Source organism: Leucopleurus acutus, assembly GCF_964270905.1.
Source record: "Leucopleurus acutus genome assembly, chromosome: 5".
In the NCBI taxonomy this organism is placed as follows: Eukaryota; Metazoa; Chordata; class Mammalia; order Artiodactyla; family Delphinidae; genus Leucopleurus; species Leucopleurus acutus.
The window spans coordinates 84,070,562-84,092,043 of NC_139147.1; the positions used below are offsets into that span (position 1 = coordinate 84,070,562).

At 41.0% G+C, this 21,482-nt stretch overlaps 1 protein-coding gene across 1 annotated transcript in view; it reads left to right on the forward strand.

Moving 5' to 3' along the window:
- Positions 1-21,482, forward strand: part of MCF2L2 (MCF.2 cell line derived transforming sequence-like 2) — a gene marked incomplete at both ends in the record, with an annotated part of 183,947 nt that overhangs the window by 11,977 nt on the left and 150,488 nt on the right. Inside the window, 2 exon segments of the mRNA XM_082840148.1 lie at positions 2,439-2,522; positions 12,434-12,548. Of these exon segments, the coding sequence (XP_082696274.1) occupies positions 2,439-2,522; positions 12,434-12,548 (199 nt within the window).

Genomic DNA, 21,482 nt, shown 5'->3' on the forward strand with positions numbered 1-21,482 from the left:
TGCACTGGGTCAGTGCCGAGTCTGAGAAACCCTCATGCTCTGTTGCAGCTGGCCAGGTTGGGTCATGAGGTTCCTTCACTGGGAAGTTTTCAAGGATAACCATGTCACTCCCTGGCTGGGGGCCAGGCTGTCTCAGCAAAATCTGGGCCAAAGGCAAACCAGCTCATTTCTATTCTTGGAAAAACAAATCGTAGATTTTAGTCCTGTTCCTTTGGTAACCACAGGAGGCAGGTGAAAATGTCTCTGTTGGAAGGCTGGACAATCCTCCACAGATTCCCAAGATGAGAGACACTAGTCAGTGTCTCGGGTGGTAGAAGCCAATGCTTCTCAAGGCCAAGGGTCTAGAAACTCCATCACGTTTGCCCTCTTAGAGTCAAGTGATCCAGGGCTGACCCAGGCTCCACACTTAAATTATTGTGTGACCACAGGCAAGGTCACAGTCTCTCCGTTTCTTCATTTAAAAAATAAGATGGGACCGGGGGGTGGGGGGATGGTTAGCTTAACTCACTTCTGTTGTTTCTTTCAGGTCTTACCTCTTTAATTTAAAATGTTTACTTTAAAGCACATCTCAAATATTGAGGTACAATAACAATAAATTGCATCTTATGATATTGGTTTTTCTTTGGAGTCATTGTCCCTTAAATAGACTCCCTCAGGTATGGAAAAATAATAAACCAGCTGTATTTTTGAGTATGCCACTTTCCCAGACCACTGGGAGATTGTATTCTGAAAAACTCTTCAGTTACGTAACTCCTGTTTCTGCTTAAGCTTTCTATTTTCTTGTCCATTTGTAATTTAAATTTTATTATGGAAAATTTGAAACATATGCGAAAGAATTTTATAATGAACTGCCAAGGGCCCATCAACCAGTTTCAACAATTATCCGCATTTTTGTCAATCTGGTTTCATCTCCCCCAACCCCCGCCCGCTATTTCCTGCTCCCTGTCTGTATGTTTTTGGCAGAAGGGGATTCTGGAATATTTTTAAGCAGATCTCAGACTTCATATCTTTTTACTGTTAGGGACTTTACTTTGTGTATCTAACAGAGAAGGCCCTTCTTTTTTCGTAAAATATAACTACAGTGTCATCATTGTATACAGGCAGGTTGTAAGAGGCAACACCTGTAGCAGTGATACAGGGGTCTTCGAATTTGTAGTGAATTCACAGTGGAAAGTCCTTTCCTCCAGAAAAAGTGGTAGAATTCACTGAAAAGCGTCTTGGGGTTTGAGCGGCACTTGCCCCACCCCTGAGGAGACTTTCAGAAAGCAAATATAGGCAAGGTCTTTCCAGAGTGATGAATGTAACTAGCGTTTACTGAGCACCTACTATGTATATCACCATATGCATCGTCTCCTGCAACCTTTACACCAAAGCTGAGAAGTGGAAACCAAGGCTCTGGGAGGAGCTTCCCAAATATTACTTTCTGATTGATCAATATTAGAATATCACATTAAGCTGGCTGCATGCCAAAACAATAGGTGATACCTGTTTTGCATCAGCGTACAAGGCTATTTGGTTTGTACCTTAATCTAACCTGATGTTTAACTGCTGTAGAAACAATAACTAGTTCATTTTTTGAGGTTCCCTGGCAAATAGTTAAATGAGGATAATAATATTGTAGGCAGAGGGAGCATGAAAATTCCTTCCCCTTCCCAGACCAGGCTAAGAGATGCCACTCAGTCTTCTCCCCCCCTTTCTTTAGTACCCTTTCCCCAAATGGATAGAATGCAAATCTTAGTGCTTATAAATCACTCGTTGTGGTTAGAGGACATTTGCAGGTTTGTGCTTGAAAGGTTTGAATTTTTGCTTTGGGAACCTGTAACCTTTTATTCAGTAAGGAGCATCTTTATTTAGCAAAATGGAGTGTGCTTCGTTAAACATGTTTGGCAGTGGGAAGAGGCTCCTTGAAGTGTTCTGGAAGGGGAAAAAAAGGAATGGAGGTGACTAAGAGAAAGACAAAAAGGAAGAAAGTGAGGGAAGGAATAAAAACAAAAGAACCTTCATAAGTCCCAGATTGATTTTCTGACCCAGTTTGAGAGGAACTCTGGTAACTTACATTGTTTGTGTTTAAAATGTCCTTCTGCAGACCCAAAGGAATGGGCAGATCTCTAAGCACTTCCCTTGGTAATGAGACCATCCTAGCAGGTTTACTGTGAAGCTACTGAAGCTTAAGTTTCAGGGCCTCTTCCTTGCACTGACCCCTCCCAGAACCTTGGGAGAGGCACTAGAAATGTCCCGTGCTCATGTGTATAAGTGTCAAACCACACAAAACCCAGATCCATCCCTGCTTCAGGAATTGAGTTCTCAAGAGAATAATGTGCCCATAACCGTATCTTGGTAAATTCCAGACTTCCCTAGTAGTGGAACTTCCCTTTCTTCCTTTAAATTCTCTTTATAATTTGCAAGGATTTAACCTAATTTGTGTTTCATTTGTGCAGATGAAATTATGCAGCAGGAAATCAGGCCCTTGGTGGCAGTGGATATAATTGAACAACTTCACAGACAATTTGCCATTCTTTCAGGTAAGGGACAAATTCATTTGCATTTCTAGATTTTGTTGGGCGGTCTTGCTGGGAGGGCCCAGCCTCTTGAACTTGATTAACATTATGCTCAAGTCTCAGTCATCCCTTAAGCCTCACCCAGGACTAGAATGAACTGAGGAATATTAAGCGGGAGGAGGGTGGCATCTCATAGATGTTACTTCTTTTGCTGTTGGGTGAAATTTGATCTTTCCCAAGGGAGTACATTTCTTTGAGGTTGTAAAGAACAGAGCTGGAAAGATTTTGAGGAAGGAAAAAGAAGTAACTCCTGGGCTTCCCCGGTGGCGCAGTGGTTGAGAGTCCGCCTGCCATTGCAGGGGACACGGGTTCGTGCCCCGGTCCGGGAAGATCCCACATGCCGCGGAGCGACTGGGCCCGTGAGCCATGGCCGCTGAGCCTGCGCGTCCGGAGCCTGTGCTCCGCAACGGGAGAGGCCACAGCAGTGAGAGGTCCGCGTACTGCAAAAAAAAAAAGAAATAACTATTGACATTAGCTGTCACCATGATGTTCTTCCAATATTCTTGTTGGATGTTCTACCAAGATCCAACCTTAAGAGAGTCTTGGTTTTAAGGGCTCATGAATAGTGCTGAGGTTTTTTGTTCTCTGAGAGATTTGTCTTTTACTCTTAGCTCTTATGGATCTAATTTTTTTTTTAAAAGCTCCGTAAAATACAGGATTCTCATTTTAAAAATTTCTGCCTGCATTGCTAATGCTTAGAACAGAGGCCGAAACATAATACATGCTGAGGTTGAAATTATCCAAGTCCTCCTGCTTTGTCCTGTGAGGCTCCCCACGTCCCCAGTCTAGGCACCACTGTCTTGACCCTGGTGGGAGTGCCTAGCCAGCCTCCTGCAGGTGAAGTGTCATAGCTTCCCACAGTGAACCTAGGATAGTGCACAACAAAAGGCAGCATGGGAAACTGTCTCTGGGTTTCTGGCAACTGCTGCTATGGCCCTATGTCACAGAAGGCCCAAGGCCAGCATGCATTAAGGTCTCGAATGGATAATGGGGTGGGTTGGGTGGATTCCTATAGTTTTACACCAAAACTCTAATGCCTCAACTCGGAACGTGATTCTGGCATATAAGATTGCACAATGACTCATCTGGGGGAGAAGTCCATTGACTGATTGATACATTTAAATATCCAAAGTTATCTCTTTGAGTAATATTGAGGCATTTCTTTCTATGCTTATTTCTTAGAGGCAGTATAGTGAAAATCATCAACTGGTGCCAGACAGCCCTAGATATGGGTTTAGATTCTGCTATTGACTAGCTGTACCACGTTGGGTAATTTACTTGTCTAAGCTTCACTCTCCTCACTTGTGTAATGAATGGGATCATCATAATTTTGAGGATTAAAGACATAATGTGTGAAAAGTGCTTAGTACTGCAACTGCCAACTACATGTTTGCTCTTTTTTCCTGATATATTTCAATCCATAAAAATGTTTATTTTAATCCATAAAAATGTTATTTTATGAACCATCTAGGTTCATATTTCAACACAATTTGTTTTTTAAAGTATATAACTGAAAAATAATTTTCAGTATGACAGCGTTTTTATAAGGGACCAAAACCATACAGTGAATATAGTGTATAATGCCACAATTAAGTCAGGAATAGAGGTAATTGTCACTGTTTAATGCAGAACATAGAACTGAAAACTCACACTGGACCAAGGGGACACCTCTGCTTTAGGAAAGGCAGTTTGTGGCAAAGACAGTCCTTTCATTCCTGAGCTTCTTTCGTCAGCTTGTTGCCTCAAGTTTGACCTTCTTATGAGAGGAAGCATGGATTAGCTGTGATAGCATTTGCAACACTACAAGTCAGGAATATTATCAGCAGCCATGGGGTTCTCCGAGTCAGCACTTTTTTGGAATCAGCAGTCCTGCTTTGCATCTTTAACTGTCCCTCTTCACCTGGCAGAGGCAGCAAATGTCAGTAGCAAGGCTATCGTGGGGGCCTGTGTAGCTGTAGTTGTAAAACAGAAATCTCTGCAATTAGGTCTTTTCCCATGGCTGTGGCAGTCCAGCTGTGGCATCTGCTCTGAGTCACAGCCGTTTTCCTTGTCCTGATTCAGACAAGCAGGGTGAAGATGTTCCAGCTGCAGACTTTTCTATAGATTCCACTGAGATCTGGAGAGAGCCAGAGGCCCCATCAGCCAGGCATGCTGGGAAAGAGAGGATGGAGCCTTTTTCTCAGTGAAGCCCCAGGTGCCTGGCCTGCTGTGTTTTGTGAGTGTGCTCCCCTGGCTGGTGGAAGAACAGGGCTCATTGCATGATGCCTGACCCAGATTTGTGGCCAGATGGTTTGAAGCCTCTGGATGGCGAGGCCAGTGAGCAGGGCCACCAGCAGGAATTAGATAGTGACCGGGGCTAGGGTATCTGGTGGCTCTGACCTTGGAAGACAACTTGCATGTTCCCAATGAACTTGGGATGTTTCTAAGTTCATGGCTTAGCTAGGAAACAAGAGAATATAATCAGGTTAGTGTGATGAAAACACTCTAGGCTTTGGACTCAGACCATCTAGGTTCATATTTCAACACAATTAGTAGGTTGCTCTGAACAGGGTTTCTCATCTGTAAAGTGGGTTGTTTTAAGGATAGTGCTTAGCATAGTATCTGGCTACAAGAGAACTTAGCCTATAGGACATGTCTGTTTGTTTTTTAAAGTATATAAAAAGAGGTCTGGAGGTAGAAATTCTTGATATTTGATGAGTGGCTCAACAACATTTAGGCTGGCATCTTTGTGATTCTCTTGATGTTTCTCTTGTTTTTAAAGTCTTGACCCCAAGATGGTTACTACAGCTCCAGACATCAAGTCTGTGTCCAAAGCAGGAAGAAGGAAAAGGAGCAGTGATGGTTTCTTCTGTTCCTTTTGCCAAGAGAGCAATAACTTTCCTAGAAGTTCTTGGTAGACTTCTGCTTATGTCTCATTCCAGAACTATGTGATGTAGCCATTCCTAGCAGCAAGGGAATCTGAGAAGGCAAACGTTTAATTTTTTAACCACCACAGTAGAAGGTGGTCAGGGAAGAGGGAGGTTGGGAATAAATTAGCCATTTACCAGTGTCTGCCATAATGCCTTTCCTTTAATTATGAGGAATTATCCCTTTATTTTTCTTTTAATGGTTATTTTCCCTCTTGGAATTACTGCGTGAATTTCTCTCTCTTTCTGTCTCTCTCTCTGTCTCTGACTCTGTCTCTCTCAACACCTTTAATCCTTTTAGAAATAATTAATAATGAAGGCATGAAGTACTCTTAGGCTTGTGGAGTCCGACATCTGCCAGCATTTGCACAACAATGGAGCCCAGGTTTGGTAGAGGTGGAGTTCCTGGGGGCACGTGGGAAGTTCTCACCTGAAACAATGGAGAATGTCAAACCAAGGAAGTGAGCAGAGTTAAAACCGGTATCTAAGTCAGAGATGACAGACTTGAGCTCACCTCCTCTCACGAAAACACCAAAATCACAGCTAACCAAAACACCAAAATCACAGCTAACCGCTGAACAACCATCAACAAAAAAGACTGGAACCTGCTAAGTGAGGGATGGAGCTAGTAACTTGGCACCTGTGAAATGAGAACCACTGCTAGAAGGTCTTAGAGCAGTGCTGTTTAATAGAAATATAATGTGACCCACATATGTACTTTTTTCTTTTTTTTGCGGTACGCGGGCCTCTCACTGTTGTGGCCTCTCCCGTTGCGGAGCACAGGCTCCGGACGCGCAGGCTCAGCGGCCATGGCTCACGGGCCCAGCCGCTCCGTGGCATGTGGGATCTTCCCAGACCAGGGCACGAACCCGTGTCCCCTGCATTGGCAGGCGGACTCTCAGCCACTGTACCACCAGGGAAGCCCCCACATATGTACTTTTAAATTTTGTGGTAACCATATTAAGAAGGCAAAAAGGAACACAGGAAATTAATTTTATTTATTTATTTATTTAATTTTTTTGAGCATTAAACATTTATTTAATGTTTTCAAAATTATTTAATTACATTAGGAAAGAATAAGTAGGATAAAGAGGCAGATGTGGGATTATAGAATGCATCATTATATGCACATATAATGAAAAATTACTGGACATATATAACATATACCCAACATTAGCAGAAGTTATCTATGGCCAGTTTATATTGTTCCTTACTCATTTCCATATTTAGTTTTTCTTCACAATAATAATTTTAATCCCTTTTAAAATAATAGCAGGAGGAAGCATTCTCTGAAGGCTTACACACTTCAATAATGTGTTTTTTAGGTTAGGCTGATGTCAGTTACAACAAATTCCCAGCCCCCTGACTCATGATTCTTTTATTTATTTATCTTCTTTAGGAAAACAATTTTAATAATTTTATTTAACCTGGTATAGCTAAAATATTGTTCCAACATATGATCAATATTCAAAATTATTAATGAGGTATTTTACTTTTTTGTACTAAGTCTTAGAAATCTGTTGATAGTTTGTATTTCCCACTTACAGCACACCTCAGTTTGGACTGGTCACATGTCAAGGGCTCAGCAGCCACATGTGTCTAGTGGCTATTGTATTGGGCAGTGCAGGCTACAGAAATGATTCTCAGTCACACTGGACCAAATGCCTCTTTTTAAAAAATTTTTAAAATAAATTTATTTATTTATTTTTGGCTGCATTGGGTCTTCGTTGCTGTGTGGGCTTTCTCTAGTTGTGACCAGCGGGGGCTACTCTTTGTTGTGGTGCGCAGGCTTCTCATTGCGGTAGCTTCTTTTGTTGAGGAGCATGGGTTCTAGGGGCGCGCGGGCTTCCGTAGTTTTGGCACATGGGCTTCAATAGTTGTGGCTCATGGACTCTAGAGCGCAGGCTCAGTAGTTGTGGCACACGGGCTTAGTTGCTCCGCAGCATGTGGTATCTTCCTGGACCAGGGATCGAACCTGTGTCCCCTGCATTGGCAGGCGGATTCTTAACCACTGCGCCACCAGGGAAGTCCCAAATGCCTCTTTTTTTATAACAAATAATTTGTATTGCCCCTCATCATCCTGAAATGAAATGTATAGATACTGTAGTAATCTGCATTAGTTAGGGTGGGATAAAGAGCTGTAACAACTCTGAAGTGTATGTATAGTGGCTCAAATGAACACAGTAGAAATTTAGTTCTTACTCTTGAAAACAGTCCAGCATGTATATTCAGCATGTATGTATGTTCAGCATGTATGTATGGTCAGCAGACAACTTTTCTTCACGTTCATGAATGAAGCCTCCTTTCACTTTGTGACTCTTACTGATATTATCCATTTTGTGTCTTTCTTATTAGCTGCATCCAGGAAGCAGACAGGGAAAGACAGCATACCACTTCTTAAAAGCCTCGGCTCAGTAAGAGTACGCACCATATTCCATTGACTTGAACCCAGTTCAGTCATGTGGATACACTTAACTGCAAAGGAAGCTGGGAAATGTAGTTTAGCTGTGTGCCCAGAGGGTGAACAGCCACCCCCTGCTTATTTATGCATATACTTAAAAAAAATTAAATGTAAAGGAGAGTTGTAATGTGAAGGAGAAAGAAAAGGAAACAATAGTAAAATAATGTGTATTTCAATATGTATTTCCAGCTATTCTAGAAAAAATAATGAAGTAGTCAGGTGCTTGCCCCTGTACATGGAGTCACCATGAATGTAGCAGGTACAAATGCTGGGATGTGGTATGGATGACCAGACATCCTGAGTGGCCTTACTGTAGTAGTTTTCTAAAATAGTAAACAGTTGTTGACAAAGTTCTGAACAAGGTGGTAAAGTATTATCTTCTGTCAATTTATAAGGTTGTTGCAATTTCTGGAAAATTCAGTATATTTTGAAACACTTTAAAAATATTTTATGATTTGTGACAGCATGGGTGGACCTTGAGGGTATTATGCTACGGGAAATGTCAGACAGAGAAAGACAAATACTTTATGATCTTACCTAGATGTGGAACCTAAAAACTGAGCTCATAGGAGCAGAGAACAGGTTGGTGGTTATCAAAGGTAGGTTTGGAGTGGGGAAAATGGGTAGAGGTAGTTAAAAGGTACAAACTTCCAGATATAAAATAAATAAGTTCTGGGGATATAATGTATAGCATGGTGACTGTAGTTAATAATACTGTATATTTGAAAATTGTCAAGAGAGTAGATCTTAAAAGTTTTCACCACAAGAAAAAAAATTGTAACTATGTGAGGTGATGGATGTTAATAACTAAAATCAATTTTGTACACCTTAGACCAATACAATGTTGTATGTCAATTATATCTCAATAAAACTGGAAAAATATTTTTAAACACTTTATCATTGTATGTAAAACAAAGAGTCTAGGATCAGATCTATAAATGTATTTTTTAACATACTGAGTTTCTGGTAAGACATTTGGAAATCAAACAAGATGTGAGACAATTCTTTATTACATAGGTCAGATTATTTAGTATCCCAGGCCCTGAGATTTCCCAGGTGCCTCCCAGTGAGTGGTGCCCCCATTTTCCCAGCTAAAGTCAGTTCTTTTGCGGAAGAGAAAGGGAAAATAGACACTGGGGGGCAAATAGCAGTAACCACTTCACTCTCTCTCCCACTGTTGCTCTTCACCATCTTCCTATAGGATTTCCCAATGTTCCAAATTCTCCTCTAAATGATGCAAGTCTTTATGCCAGCCAACACCCAGATCCTTATGGGAATGGTCTTATGTACCCCAAGCACTTGCTAGTGTTTTCTGCAGTAAAGCTAGCATTTAACGTATAGGTAGAAATAATACCAGGAGGAGTGATGTTTACTTTATTAAGTCACCACTGTACAATACTTAGTTCCAAGGAGTCTGGTTTTCTTTACCTTCCTTGAATAGGGCTTCTTTGCACAATCTTTCTTCCTTTTGCATTTCCACGTTTCCTCGCAAGGTGGCGCTGAATGCCTCGTTGTGGATGGAGGCTCAGCTTCGTTTCCTTGGTGCTTCTGTCTCTAAGACTAACAGACTCAAGTTCAACAGCACGTGGTGTCCCCAGTTAACCTCGGGCCTCTCTGGTGTTCAGTATCAGTATTAACCAAGATATGAGAAAACTACCCATCTTTCTCCATTTAGGCATGAATACCTTTCATTATAGTTAATGAAAAGGTTAAATCATGAAATGGTATGATCATATCCTTATGCATATTTTACAGTGTTTTGGTTCCTTGAAATATTTTAGCCATTCTCTCGGCAAATATTGTTTGTACAATTTAGTACAGTGTTACAATGCATCTAAATTTAGCCTTACCCGAGATGTAACTTTTCTTAATTCACATTTCTCTGAAGCTTCCTATGATTGTGAAACTAGAAAGAGGAATAATATTTATTAGTCGAAAACTGATAGTATCCTGATCTAAATTGTTTTCAGTCAACATAACGAGGCAACTCAATCTTGTCAAACAACTAATCTGCAGGTATCTTTTTTTAAATTTAAAATAAGTATAAAGGATTTAAGAGGCGTTTCCTGGAGAAGAATGAATGGTCATCCAGACAAATATCACAGTGCTGGGTCTCTGAAAGCCCAAGACTCACATTAACAATACTTATAAGAGACTCGTGTAGAAAAACCACAACGCTGACTTACTCTTTACATGATACAAATATTCGTGTTTGCTCAGTAGCACATTCTCTCCCTTGAAACAAATTTACATGGAACAGCAGAGTATAAGCAGAAGATACCAGGTGTGGACTCAGAGCAGCAGAGTGGATTGGATGATCCTAATGGCGGTGTCATCAGGTAGACTGGAGACATGGCCTGGATACTCGAGGTTGTGGGCCAGGACCCTCTCTCCTTAGGATAGCTGCCTGCCTTTGCTTCTCTGAGTCTCCCTTTTCCATAGTTTCTTCATTGATCTCACACCCTCAGTAATCATGCAGTCCTCATTAACCCACACCCTGCACTGATGCATCTTTCATTAGATACGTGGAATACGTGCGGTCATTTGTAGTTAACTTCACTTGGGAGCCGTGTTCCACTGAAAGTAGCCTCCCTCCACGGGCATAGCCTGGAAGGTGCTCCCAGCACTTCAGCTCATGTCCCTCTGCCTAGTGCACAAGCACTCCAACTTTCTTAGTCCTCCGTGCCTTAGGAGCTCAGTCATTTTTTCACGGCCCTTTTTGGCCAAAAGCAATACCTAACAGTCAAAACAACTTAAGTCTATATGTCCTGACAACTTAGTAGCTGTTTGAAAAAATAAATACACACAGTTGAAAGAAAAAGTAATATTTAACTTTCATTCTTAGAGAACCACAATTATCTCAAACCTTGGAATCAGTCTAGACATCACCACCTGCATTTCCTGTTCCACATTGATTTTCATACTGCACTTGCTGTTTTTTTAATTAAAATTTTTTAAAATTTATTTATTTATTTTTGGCTGCATTGGGTGTTCGTTGCTGTGCGTGGGCCTTCTATAGTTGTGGCGAGCGGGGGCTACTCTTTGTTGCCGTGCGCAGGCTTCTCATTGCGGTGGCTTCTCTTGTTGTGGAGCATGGGCTCTAGGCGCTCAGGCTTCAGTAGTTGTAGCACGCGGGCTCAGTAGTTGTGGCTCACGGGCTTTAGAGCGCAGGCTCAGTAGTTGTGGCGGACAGGCTTAGTTGCTCCGTGGCATGTGGGATCTACCCAGATCAGGGCTCGAACCCGTGTCCCCTGCATTGGCAGGCGGATTCTTAACCACTGTGCCACCAGGGAAGCCCTGCACTTGCTTTTTATCCCAGCAGCCACCAAACCGCCAACTTCCCAAAGATGCAATGCCATTCAAAAGAATACCGCACAGTTTAATATTGAAATTCCGAACTACCTCAAGCTAGTAGCAAGCAAGGCATCTGACAGATGCCAATTATTGCTGTTTTTCCCCCAAATTTAAAATATTCATGGTGGTTTCGTGAGTTCACTGTGGTTCCCTGTTTGGGAACCATGGGGCTGGAACATAGTCATGTGGGTACATCTAGGGGCAAAGAGATTGAGAAATATAATCTGTTTAATTTAATCTGGTGGCCTCTGCTCCAATGACTTAAATATTTGAATATTAATTTTATACTTTTGTTCTCACAGGGATGTCTTATATTCCCTTGTAAGAGTTACTGAAGGGCAGCTGATTATTGCCTCCTTGCAAGAATAATAACCGTAATAATGGTTACCATTTATTGAGCACTTATATAATAATAAACACTCTGCTAAAGTGCTTTTCATATATGTTCTCACTTAATCCTCACAGTACCTTTTGAGGTAGGTACAGGTAATATGCCTATGACATAGATACATATGTATATATAAGGAAACTTGTATTTAAGTGTCTTGCTTAAAATCACATAGAGATTAAGTGGTAAAGCAGAATTTGAACAAGCCTGTCTGATTTTAGAGCCAACTCTCTCTCTCTCTGTTTTTGGTTTTTTGTTTTTTTTTTTTTTTTTTGGCCATGCCGCGCTGCGTGCAGGATCTTAGTTCCCTGACCAGGGAGTGAACCTTTGTCCCCTGCAGTGGAAGTGCAGAGTCCTAACCACTGGACTGCCAGGGAATTCCTTAGAGCCAGCTCTCTTAACCACCATGCTCTTTTCACCTTTGATATTTCCTAACTACAAAAATAAAGAGCAATATTATGTATTTGTGTTGGCATTATTTACTATTCTACCTATGCTAAAAATATTTAAATCAGTGTTATCTTTTATACAGTAACTATCTTCAAAGGATTCAAAAATTGAATTCTCACAGCACCCCTGAGCAAACATGAAGGAGAGAGACTTGTTCGAAATAGTTCAGTGTCAACCTTCCCGCATTCTGCTCTGAAATAATATAGACAGAAAAGGGGGTGGCCAGTGCACATCTCGATATTAATTGAAGTCCCTTACCTGCAGAGGTGTGATGTGAAACATTTTCTAACATCTTGACCACCTGTTTTTGTTGCAGGAGGCCGAGGGAAAGATGGTGCCCCCATCATCACTTTTCCAGAGTTTGTGGGGTTTAAACACATCCCAGATGAGGACTTTCTGAATGTTATGACCTACCTCACCAGCGTCCCCAGGTGAGCTGAACACAGTGCTCTGCTGCCTTCCTTGTCACTGGCTTTGTCCTGAATTTCCCATGTGGAAGGGCTGGGGTGAGATGGAATCTTCCCTGAGCACAGCTCACACTGGCATATAACTTAGCCAGTTTTGCTTATCCATCAGTCACAGACAAGGGACGTGGAAAGAGACTAGAAAACAAAGTTACACGAGTATCGGTTTTGCTTATGGTGTACACATACGCAGTACTTAATAAACATTGTTGAGTGAATGAAAAATTGATTGAATCGCTAATGCTGCTCTTGTTCCTTCAGGTTCATTGCTCTAGATTAAGGTGATCCTGGCTTCCTGGGGCCTGTCGTCTCAGACACCTGGCCGCTGCTCAGGGAGGTCAAGCCATGTTAGGAGTTATTTAATTTATCTCCCTCAAATAAGGAATTCAGGGGTAGATTTTATAGTTGTCATTGTCAGATGGAGAAACTAAGTCACAGAGCAAGGAAACTAAACGTCCAGGAATAAAAACTGTGCCTAAAGCTGAGACCAAAACAGAGATGTTTTTGGGTATCTGCTACTTCCACCTCTCTGGCCCAGGTCTCACATATTTATGCCACTTAAGTCAATAAATAGCCAGATCTCCAAGGGATGGAATGTGGTACAGAGTTCATACTGGTGACAAACATTTTATAGACATAGGTGGAGCTGGGCGTGGGGTCCAAACCCAATTCTCCCAGAAAGCAGACTTGGCCAGGAAAGGCCCTACCCTCCATGGGTCTGTATTGCTTAGGATACCGTCTGTTACTTAACTATTTTGTGGTTAGGAGTCTACACAACAGCCAGAGGTGTGCTGTTTTGCTTGCTTTCCATCTGCCTTATATGATTTAGAGGTAAACACCTGCTCTGTGATTGAAAGGCCACCTGGAGTCTGATCCCACCTGCAAAGATTAGGAAGTTGATTAGTTTGCTTTAACCAAACCCACTCTTTTTTTGTTTTTATTATTTTTTTTTTACCCTTCTTACTTCTTCTTCAGAGAAAGCTATGGATTTATTTTTAATGTACTTCTTCAAAATTCAGTACTTACATTTCACCATTTCCCCTGTTCTCTGCCTCTGATCCCGGAATATTGTATGTATTATGCAGACATGAGAGGATTTGGGCTTTGTTGGTTTGAGGGAAGGATGCTGTATATCTCTGGGTTTTGCTTACATGGTTCTGTCTACAGGAACGCCTTTGCCACCCTTCTAGGCCTGGCTAATTCCTGCACAATCATCAGCCCTTAGTCTGATCTCATTTCTTCAAGGAAACTTGCCCTGACCCCAGTTCTGCTCTCACAGACTCTTTATTTCCACAGAACCCAGAGTGTACCCCTTGTATAATGCCACAGTATATGGAAATTATTTCTGCGTCTTCCATTAGACTGTGAACTAGTGAAGAGTAGGGGCCAATGCTTTTTTCCCCCCTTATTTTCTTTTTTTTAATTCCTAGCCCAGCACATAGTAGGTTCTCAAGAAGTGATGTTGGTGGAATTTCCAGTTCTGATATAATTCATCTCAATCAAAGCGTATTTGTTATAGGGTGAGAAGCGGGATGCTGCCAGAGAGAGGGGAACCCCACTCCTCACTCCTGCCTTTTCCTCCCAGGGTTATAGGGAGTTGAACTTGGTCTCCCTCTTTGGCTCAATTGCCTACCAAAACATTGACCTGTCCTTCTGTGAGGAGCAGCAAGGAAGAGGGTGAGCAGGGAGGTGGGTAATGGGTGGAAGTGCCTTCTCCCCATTCTCATTATATTTGTTTTAAACTCACTTTCTAATTTTACTGAATCCCCGGATGCAGTCATGTGCTAAATGAAAAGTGTCATTTTCATCTTGTCCTTGCAGCCTTTTCTGAGTCACGCTAAGGACTGGACATTGAGTGCCATGTGACCCAGTGTAGAGAGAAGCATCGAGGGGTAGAAACCCTATCTCACAGGCAAAAAAGATAAGAAAAATCAAGAGGCTACTGTTTAGGCCTGTTTTCCCTTTTCTGCTCTATGCTTCTTGTATAATTTCTTGTGAACTAGGGAGTATTTTCCTTTCCTAGAGTGCAGTTTGTCTCTTGAGAAAGAGTAGTTGTCTGACCAGTTATTCCTCTTCCTCTTCCTGGCATTTGCTCACCCCTTGTTACTTTCAACATAAAACAGAGACAACAGGTAAGAAGGTCTGAAAGGAGAATTTGACCTAAACTTTGCTTCCCAGTTTGCATTTCAGTTTCCAAAGAATGAAACCACTCCTGTTCCTTTTATGATTCCTATTCATCACAATTTGCATCTTTCTAAATGTTACAGTGGTAACCAGGCACCAGAGCTTTTCCCAGATTGCACAATGTTTTATAGGCAGGTGGAATGACCTACAACAACAAGGAAGAACTGACGCACTAGAAGAGGAGAATGGCAGGATACTCAGGGCAGGGAAAGGAAAGGTCGATGCCTGAAATGAATAAGGATCTCTCATTGTGGCTGGGTTGGGTGAGTGCCGTAAGGCTTCCCACGGTAGCTCATTTTTTATCAGATCTTTGCTGAGTGCCATCAGTGTGTAGGGAGCTAGGTTGGGTGCCATAAAGGACCAAAAAGACCATAAGACAATACCTTGGATCTCAAGAGATTCATCACAGGACTCTGTTGTCATGATATTTTGTGAAATATGCAAAGAAACTGCTATAGGAGCTCAGAAGAGAGAAAAGTCACTTCAGACAGGAAAAAACAAGGAAAGCTTCAAGAATGAAGTGGGCTTAAAGGATGGATAAGATTTCCACAGGTAGATCGGAGAGGGACATTTCAGAGAGAGAGAGAGAACGGGATGGTGTTTAAGAGCTTTGGACACAGGCCAAACTGGATTGAAATCCAGATTCTATGCTCCCCAGCTGTGTCTGGAGCAAATGACTTGGCTTCTATTTCCAACCCTCACTCCACTGCTGGATTTTGAAGTTTTAAATAGAGCTTGTTTGAGGGAATTACAGACTATCCAGGTTGCCTAGAGCAGAGTGAAAATCCTTTTCAGATAGTAGTGAGAAATGAGACCTGGATAGACAGTGGGGAACAGACTAGGCAAGGCGTTTTCCACCAAGTTAAGGAGTTTATGCACAGTGAGCAGGACCAGGCCGTTGGAGGTTCTGAGGAGGAAAATGGCAACCAGATGAATTTGGTGGTGGTGTGCAGGATGGATCACAGGTAGTGGGGGAAAGGGGGCAGGGAGACCAATTAAGGGCTTCCGTCCCGGGATAGGTGCAAAGTGAGGAGGGAGTGAGCTGCATGATGGCAGGAGGACTGGACAGAAGGGGATGGACAGGAAGGACAGGCACTGAGGACTGGTGGTTGTGAGGGAAGAGGGAGAGTGAGGAACTAATGATGAGCCTCAGCTTTAGGAATTGTGTTCACAGTCAGATCTTTTTGCTTTTCCATGTCTGGGCACATGGAATTGAGGTCTCATTTGAAAGCTGTCTCCAGTGGCTACAGACTGTAGCTGAGTGGCTTGAAAAGGCATTAGTGAAATATTCTGAGCCACAGTTGTTTTCCAAAAAATCAATATTTGTATAACTAAGAATGCTTTTTCTTTTTTGCGGTACGCGGGCCTCTCACTGTTGTGGCCTCCCCCGTTGCGGAGCACAGGCTCCGGACGCGCAGGCTCAGCGGCCATGGCTCACGGGCCCAGCCGCTCCGCGGCATGTGGGATCTTCCCGGACCGGGGCACGAACCCGCGTACCCTGCATCGGCAGGCGGACTCTAAACCACTGCGCCACCAGGGAAGCCCTAAGCATGCATTTTTATTACCCTATTCCTCTATTCAGTTTCTTTGTTTTACTCATAGTTCTGAGTTCATTACCTGAGAGGGATTGGAGAAAGTACTTTTATTAGATGGTAACAAGAACTATATATCATAACTGTGAATTTTATGATTATTTACTATTTCTGAAGGTCTTTTTCTATAATGAATCTGTCCAGAGGCCTATTTAAGTTTGAAGAATTCTTCCATGTCCCTTTTCCTCCCATAAAGCCTGATGAATATTCTTTGAGAAGAGTCGTACCTCTTTTACAATACACTTTCTGATAGAATGCTGTCGGGCATTTCTACTTTAGGAAGAGAGGGAAGGAGGACAGTGTTATTATTTGACCTGTGAATTATAATGACTTGCTCGTTTGTATTGAAAGACTGAATGGGATTATAGCAACCCGGCAGCTTTAGAAACCAGCCTCGCCAGAGAAGTGAGTTTGATCTGGGCCTTTTACTGTTATGAAGACAGTGGAAAAGCCCCTGTTTTTAAGTGGCTTTGAATAGTATTAATAGGAAAGGTGCTGCTATGATTGAATAGTTAGGATAAGGTATGTTATTTCCTGGACTGGCTATGGAATTGCTCCCCCAAATCAGGAAAATGGAATCATTCATTTGACTTCTAAGGGTAGAGGTTCAGAGTGGGGAGTCTTATTGGGCTGCTGTCTTGCCCAAGGTGGATGGATTTGCTTCACAGCTCTCAGGAAGGATACCTTCGGAGACCAGACCTTAGGCACCCAACTGAGGCTCAAAATCAGAGAGCACCCCATGGATTTATTATGAATAAATGGTGACAATGGCAAGTAAGTCTTATGTACCAGGAGAATTTGAATGGACTATATTAGAAGCCAGAAAAAAATTTAATATGCCAGATTGCTGGTCTTTGCTATGTAAGAGCCAGGGTGTCTGACATTGTTTCTCCCCAGTAGAATGACCTAGTATGTATATAACAGCTTTTCTTTGTTCATTTGTTGAAGTGATTGTTTTAGAATACCCATGCTGTATCCTGCCTTTGTGCCATCTATCCTGTACAAAGAGGAGCTGACTTTCCCTTTTCTGATAATTCAGGTTTCTTTAGACATTCAAAACACAGCCTCTTGCTTGAATTTAACAGTGCTAATGATTGTAAATATCTGAAATTTGTTCTTACTCAGTGGTATTATCAATTACAAACAAGATAATTGCTCTAGTTCTGTGAAAAATGCCATTGGTATTTTGATAGGGATTGTATTGAATCTGTAGATTGCCTTGGGTAGTATGGTCATTTTAACAATACTAATTCTTCTAATCCATGAACATGGTATATATTTCCATTTGTTTGTGTCATCTTCAATTTCTTTCATCAGTGTCATATCAATAGTTTTCTGAGTACAGGCCATTTACCTCCTTAGTTAGATTTATTCCTAGGTATTTTATTCTTTTTGATGCAATTGTAAATGGGATTGTTATCTTAATTTCTATTTCTGATAGTTTGTGTTAGTGTATAGAAATGCGACAGATTTCTGTATACTAATTTCGTATCCTGCAACTTTACTGAATTCATTGATGAGCCCTAGTAGTTTTCTGGTGGCATCTTTAGATTTTCTGTGTATAGTATCATGTCATCTGCAAACAGTGAGAGTTTTACTTTTTCCTTTCCAATTTTGATTCCTTTAATTTTTTTTTCTTGTTTGATTGCTGGGGCTAGGACTTCCAATATTATGTTGAATAAAAGTGGCAAGAGTGGGCATCCTTATCTTGTTCCTGATCTTAGAAGGAAATGCCTTCAGCTTTTTACCATTGAGTATGATGTTAGCTGTGGCTTTATTTATTTTTTTATATTTATTTTTTTATTGAAGTGTAGTTGATTTACAATGTTGTGTTAGTTTCAGGTGTACAGCAAAGTGATTCAGTTATACATATATATATCTATTCTTTTTCAGATTCTTTTCCCTCATAGGTTATTACAAAATATTGAGTATAGTTCTCTGTGCTATACAGTAAGCCCTTGTTGGTTACCTGTTTTGTATATAGTAGTGTGTACATGTTAATCCCAAACTCCTAATTTATCCCTCCCCCCCTTTCCCCTTTGGTAACCATAAGTTTGTTTTCTATATCTGTGGATTTATTCCTGTTTCGTAAACAAGTTCATTTGTATCATTTTTTTATATTCCACATATAAGTGATATCATATAATATTTGCCTTTCTCTGTCTGACTTACATCACTTAGTATGATAATCTCTAAATCCATCCATGTAGCTACAAATGGCATTATTTCATTATTTTTCATGGCTGAGTAATATTCCATTATATATATATTTTATATATATATATATATAATTTATATATACACACACACACACACATATACACACACCACATCTTCTTTATTCATTCATCTGTTGATGGAAATTTAGGTTGGTTCCATGTCTTGGCTATTGTAAATAGTGCTGTAATGAACATTGGGGTGCATGCATCTTTTTGAATTAGAGTTTTGTCTGGATATATGCCCAGGAGTGGGATTGCAGGATCATATGGTAACTCTACTTTTAGTTAGCTGTGGACTTTATTATGTTGAAGTGTGTTCCCTCTATACCCACTTTGTTGAGAGTTTTTTAATCATAAATGGATGTTGAATTTTGTCAAAAGCTTTTTCTGCATCTATTGAGATGATCATATGATTTTCCTTCTTTAATTTGTTAACGTGGTGTATTACATTGATTGATTTCTGGATATTGAATCATCCTTGCATCCATGGGGTAAATCCCACTTGATCATGGTGTATGATCCTTTTACCATGGGGTAAATCCCACTTGATCATGGTGTATGATCTTGAATTTGGTTTGCTAATATTTTGTTGATGATTTTTACATCTATATTCATCAGAGATATTAGCCTGTAGTTTTCTTTTTTGGTGATATTTCTGGCTGGTTTTGGTATCAGGGTGATGCTGGCCTCATAGAATGAGTTAGGGAGTATTCCTTCCTCTGCAATTTTTTTGGAATGGTTTGAGAAGGATAAGTGTTAACTCTTCTTTAAATGTTTGGTAGAATTCACCTGTGAAATGATCTGGTCCTGGACTTTGTTGTTTCGGGAGTTTTTCTTATTATTGATTCAGTTTTTTTTTTTTACTGGTAATTTGTCTGTTTATACTTTGTATTCTTCATTGCTCAGTCTTGGAAGACTGTACAGTTCTAGGAATTTGTCCTTTTCTTCTAAGTTGTCCATTTTATTGACATATAATTGTTTATAGTAATCTCTTATGATAATTTGTATTTCTGTGGTATCTGTTGTAACTTCTTTTTCATTTCTGATTTTATTAATTTAGACCATCTCTTTTTTTCTTGATGAGTCTGGCTAAAGGTTCATCAATTTTGTTTAGACCAAATAATTCTAAAATTGGTATGGAAACACAACAGAGCCCGAATAGCCAAAACAATCTTAAGAAAGAAGAACAAAGCTGGAGGATCACACTCCCTGATTTAAAACTATACTACAAAGCTACAGTAATCAAAACAGTATGGCACTGGCACAAAAACAGATACATACATCAATGGAACAGAATAGAGAGCCCAGAAATGAACCCACAGTCATATGGGCAATTAATTTATGAGAAACAGCCAAGAATATACAATGGAGAAAAGACAGCTTCTTGAACAAGTGGTGTTGGGAAAACTGGATAGCTATATGCAAAAGAATCAAGCTAGACTACTCTCTCACATACATGCACAAAATAAATTCAAAATGGATTAAAGACTTAAATGTAAGACCTGAAACCATAAATCTTCTAGAAGAAAACATAGACTCTATGCTCTTTGACATAGTCTTTGTAGATTTTTTTGGATATGTCTCCATAGACAAGGAAAACAAAAGCAAAAATAAACAACTGGGAGTACATCAAACTAAAAAGCTTTTGCACAGCAAAGGAAACTATCAGTAAAACAAAAAGGCCACCTACTGAATGGAAGAAGATATTTGCAAATGATATATCTGATAAGGGGTTAATTCTCCAAAATATACAAAAAACTCATGTAATTCAACATCAAAAAACAAACACCCTAGTTAAAAAATGGGCAGAGGATCTGAATAGATATTTTTCCAGGGAAGATAAGCAGTTGGCCAACAGGCACATGAAAAGATGCTCAACATCACTACTCATCAGGGAAATGCAAATCAAAACCACAGTGAGATATCACCTCACATCTATCAGAATGGCTATTATCAAAAATACAAAAAAAATAACAAGTGTTGGTGAGGATGTGGAGAAAAGATTTTTATTTTATTTTATTTTTTATATCGAAGTATACTTGATTTACAATGTTGTGTTAGTTCCTGGTGTACAGCAAAGTGATTCAATGTTGTAGCTCTGCTGTTGAGCTATCACAGCAGAGTTCAGTAATTGAGGCAGAGACCATATGGCCTGCAAAGCCTAAAATATTTACTCTGGTTCTTTACAGAAAAAGTATGATGACTTTTAAGCTAGAATATTCGGACTGATAATACTTAGTGGACATTATTACTAAATTTAATGCAGTTGGGCTTCCCTGGTGGCACAGTGGTTAAGAATCTGCCTGCCAATGCAGGGGACACGGGTTCGAGCCCTGGTCCAGGAAGATCCCACATGCTGCGGAGCAACTAAACCCGTGCGCTACAACTACTGAGCCTGCGCTCTAGAGCCTGCGAGCCACAACTACTGAGCCCGTGTGCCACAACTACTGAAACCCGTGCGCCTAGAGCCCGTGCTCCACAACAAGAGAAGCCACTGCAGTGAGAAGCCTGTGCACTGCAACGAAGAGTAGCCCTTGCTTGCCGCAACCAGAGAAAAGTCCATATGCAGTAACGAAGACCCAATGCAGCCAAAAATAAATAAAATTAAAAAATTTTAAAAAATTTAATGCAATGTTTATCATCCCACTTAAGTTGTAAAGATTATTCAGTCAGGGCTTCCCTGGTGGCGCAGTGGTTGAGAGTCCGCCTGCCGATGCAGGGGACACGGGTTCGTGCCCTGGTCTGGGAAGATCCCACATGCCGCGGAGCGGCTGGGCCCGTGAGCCATGGCCGCTGAGCCTGCGCGTCCGGAGCCTGTGCTCCGCAATGGGAGAGGCCACAACGGTGAGGGGCCCGCGTACCGCATAAATAAATAAATAAATAATGCCTAGAGTCCCTTAATGTTT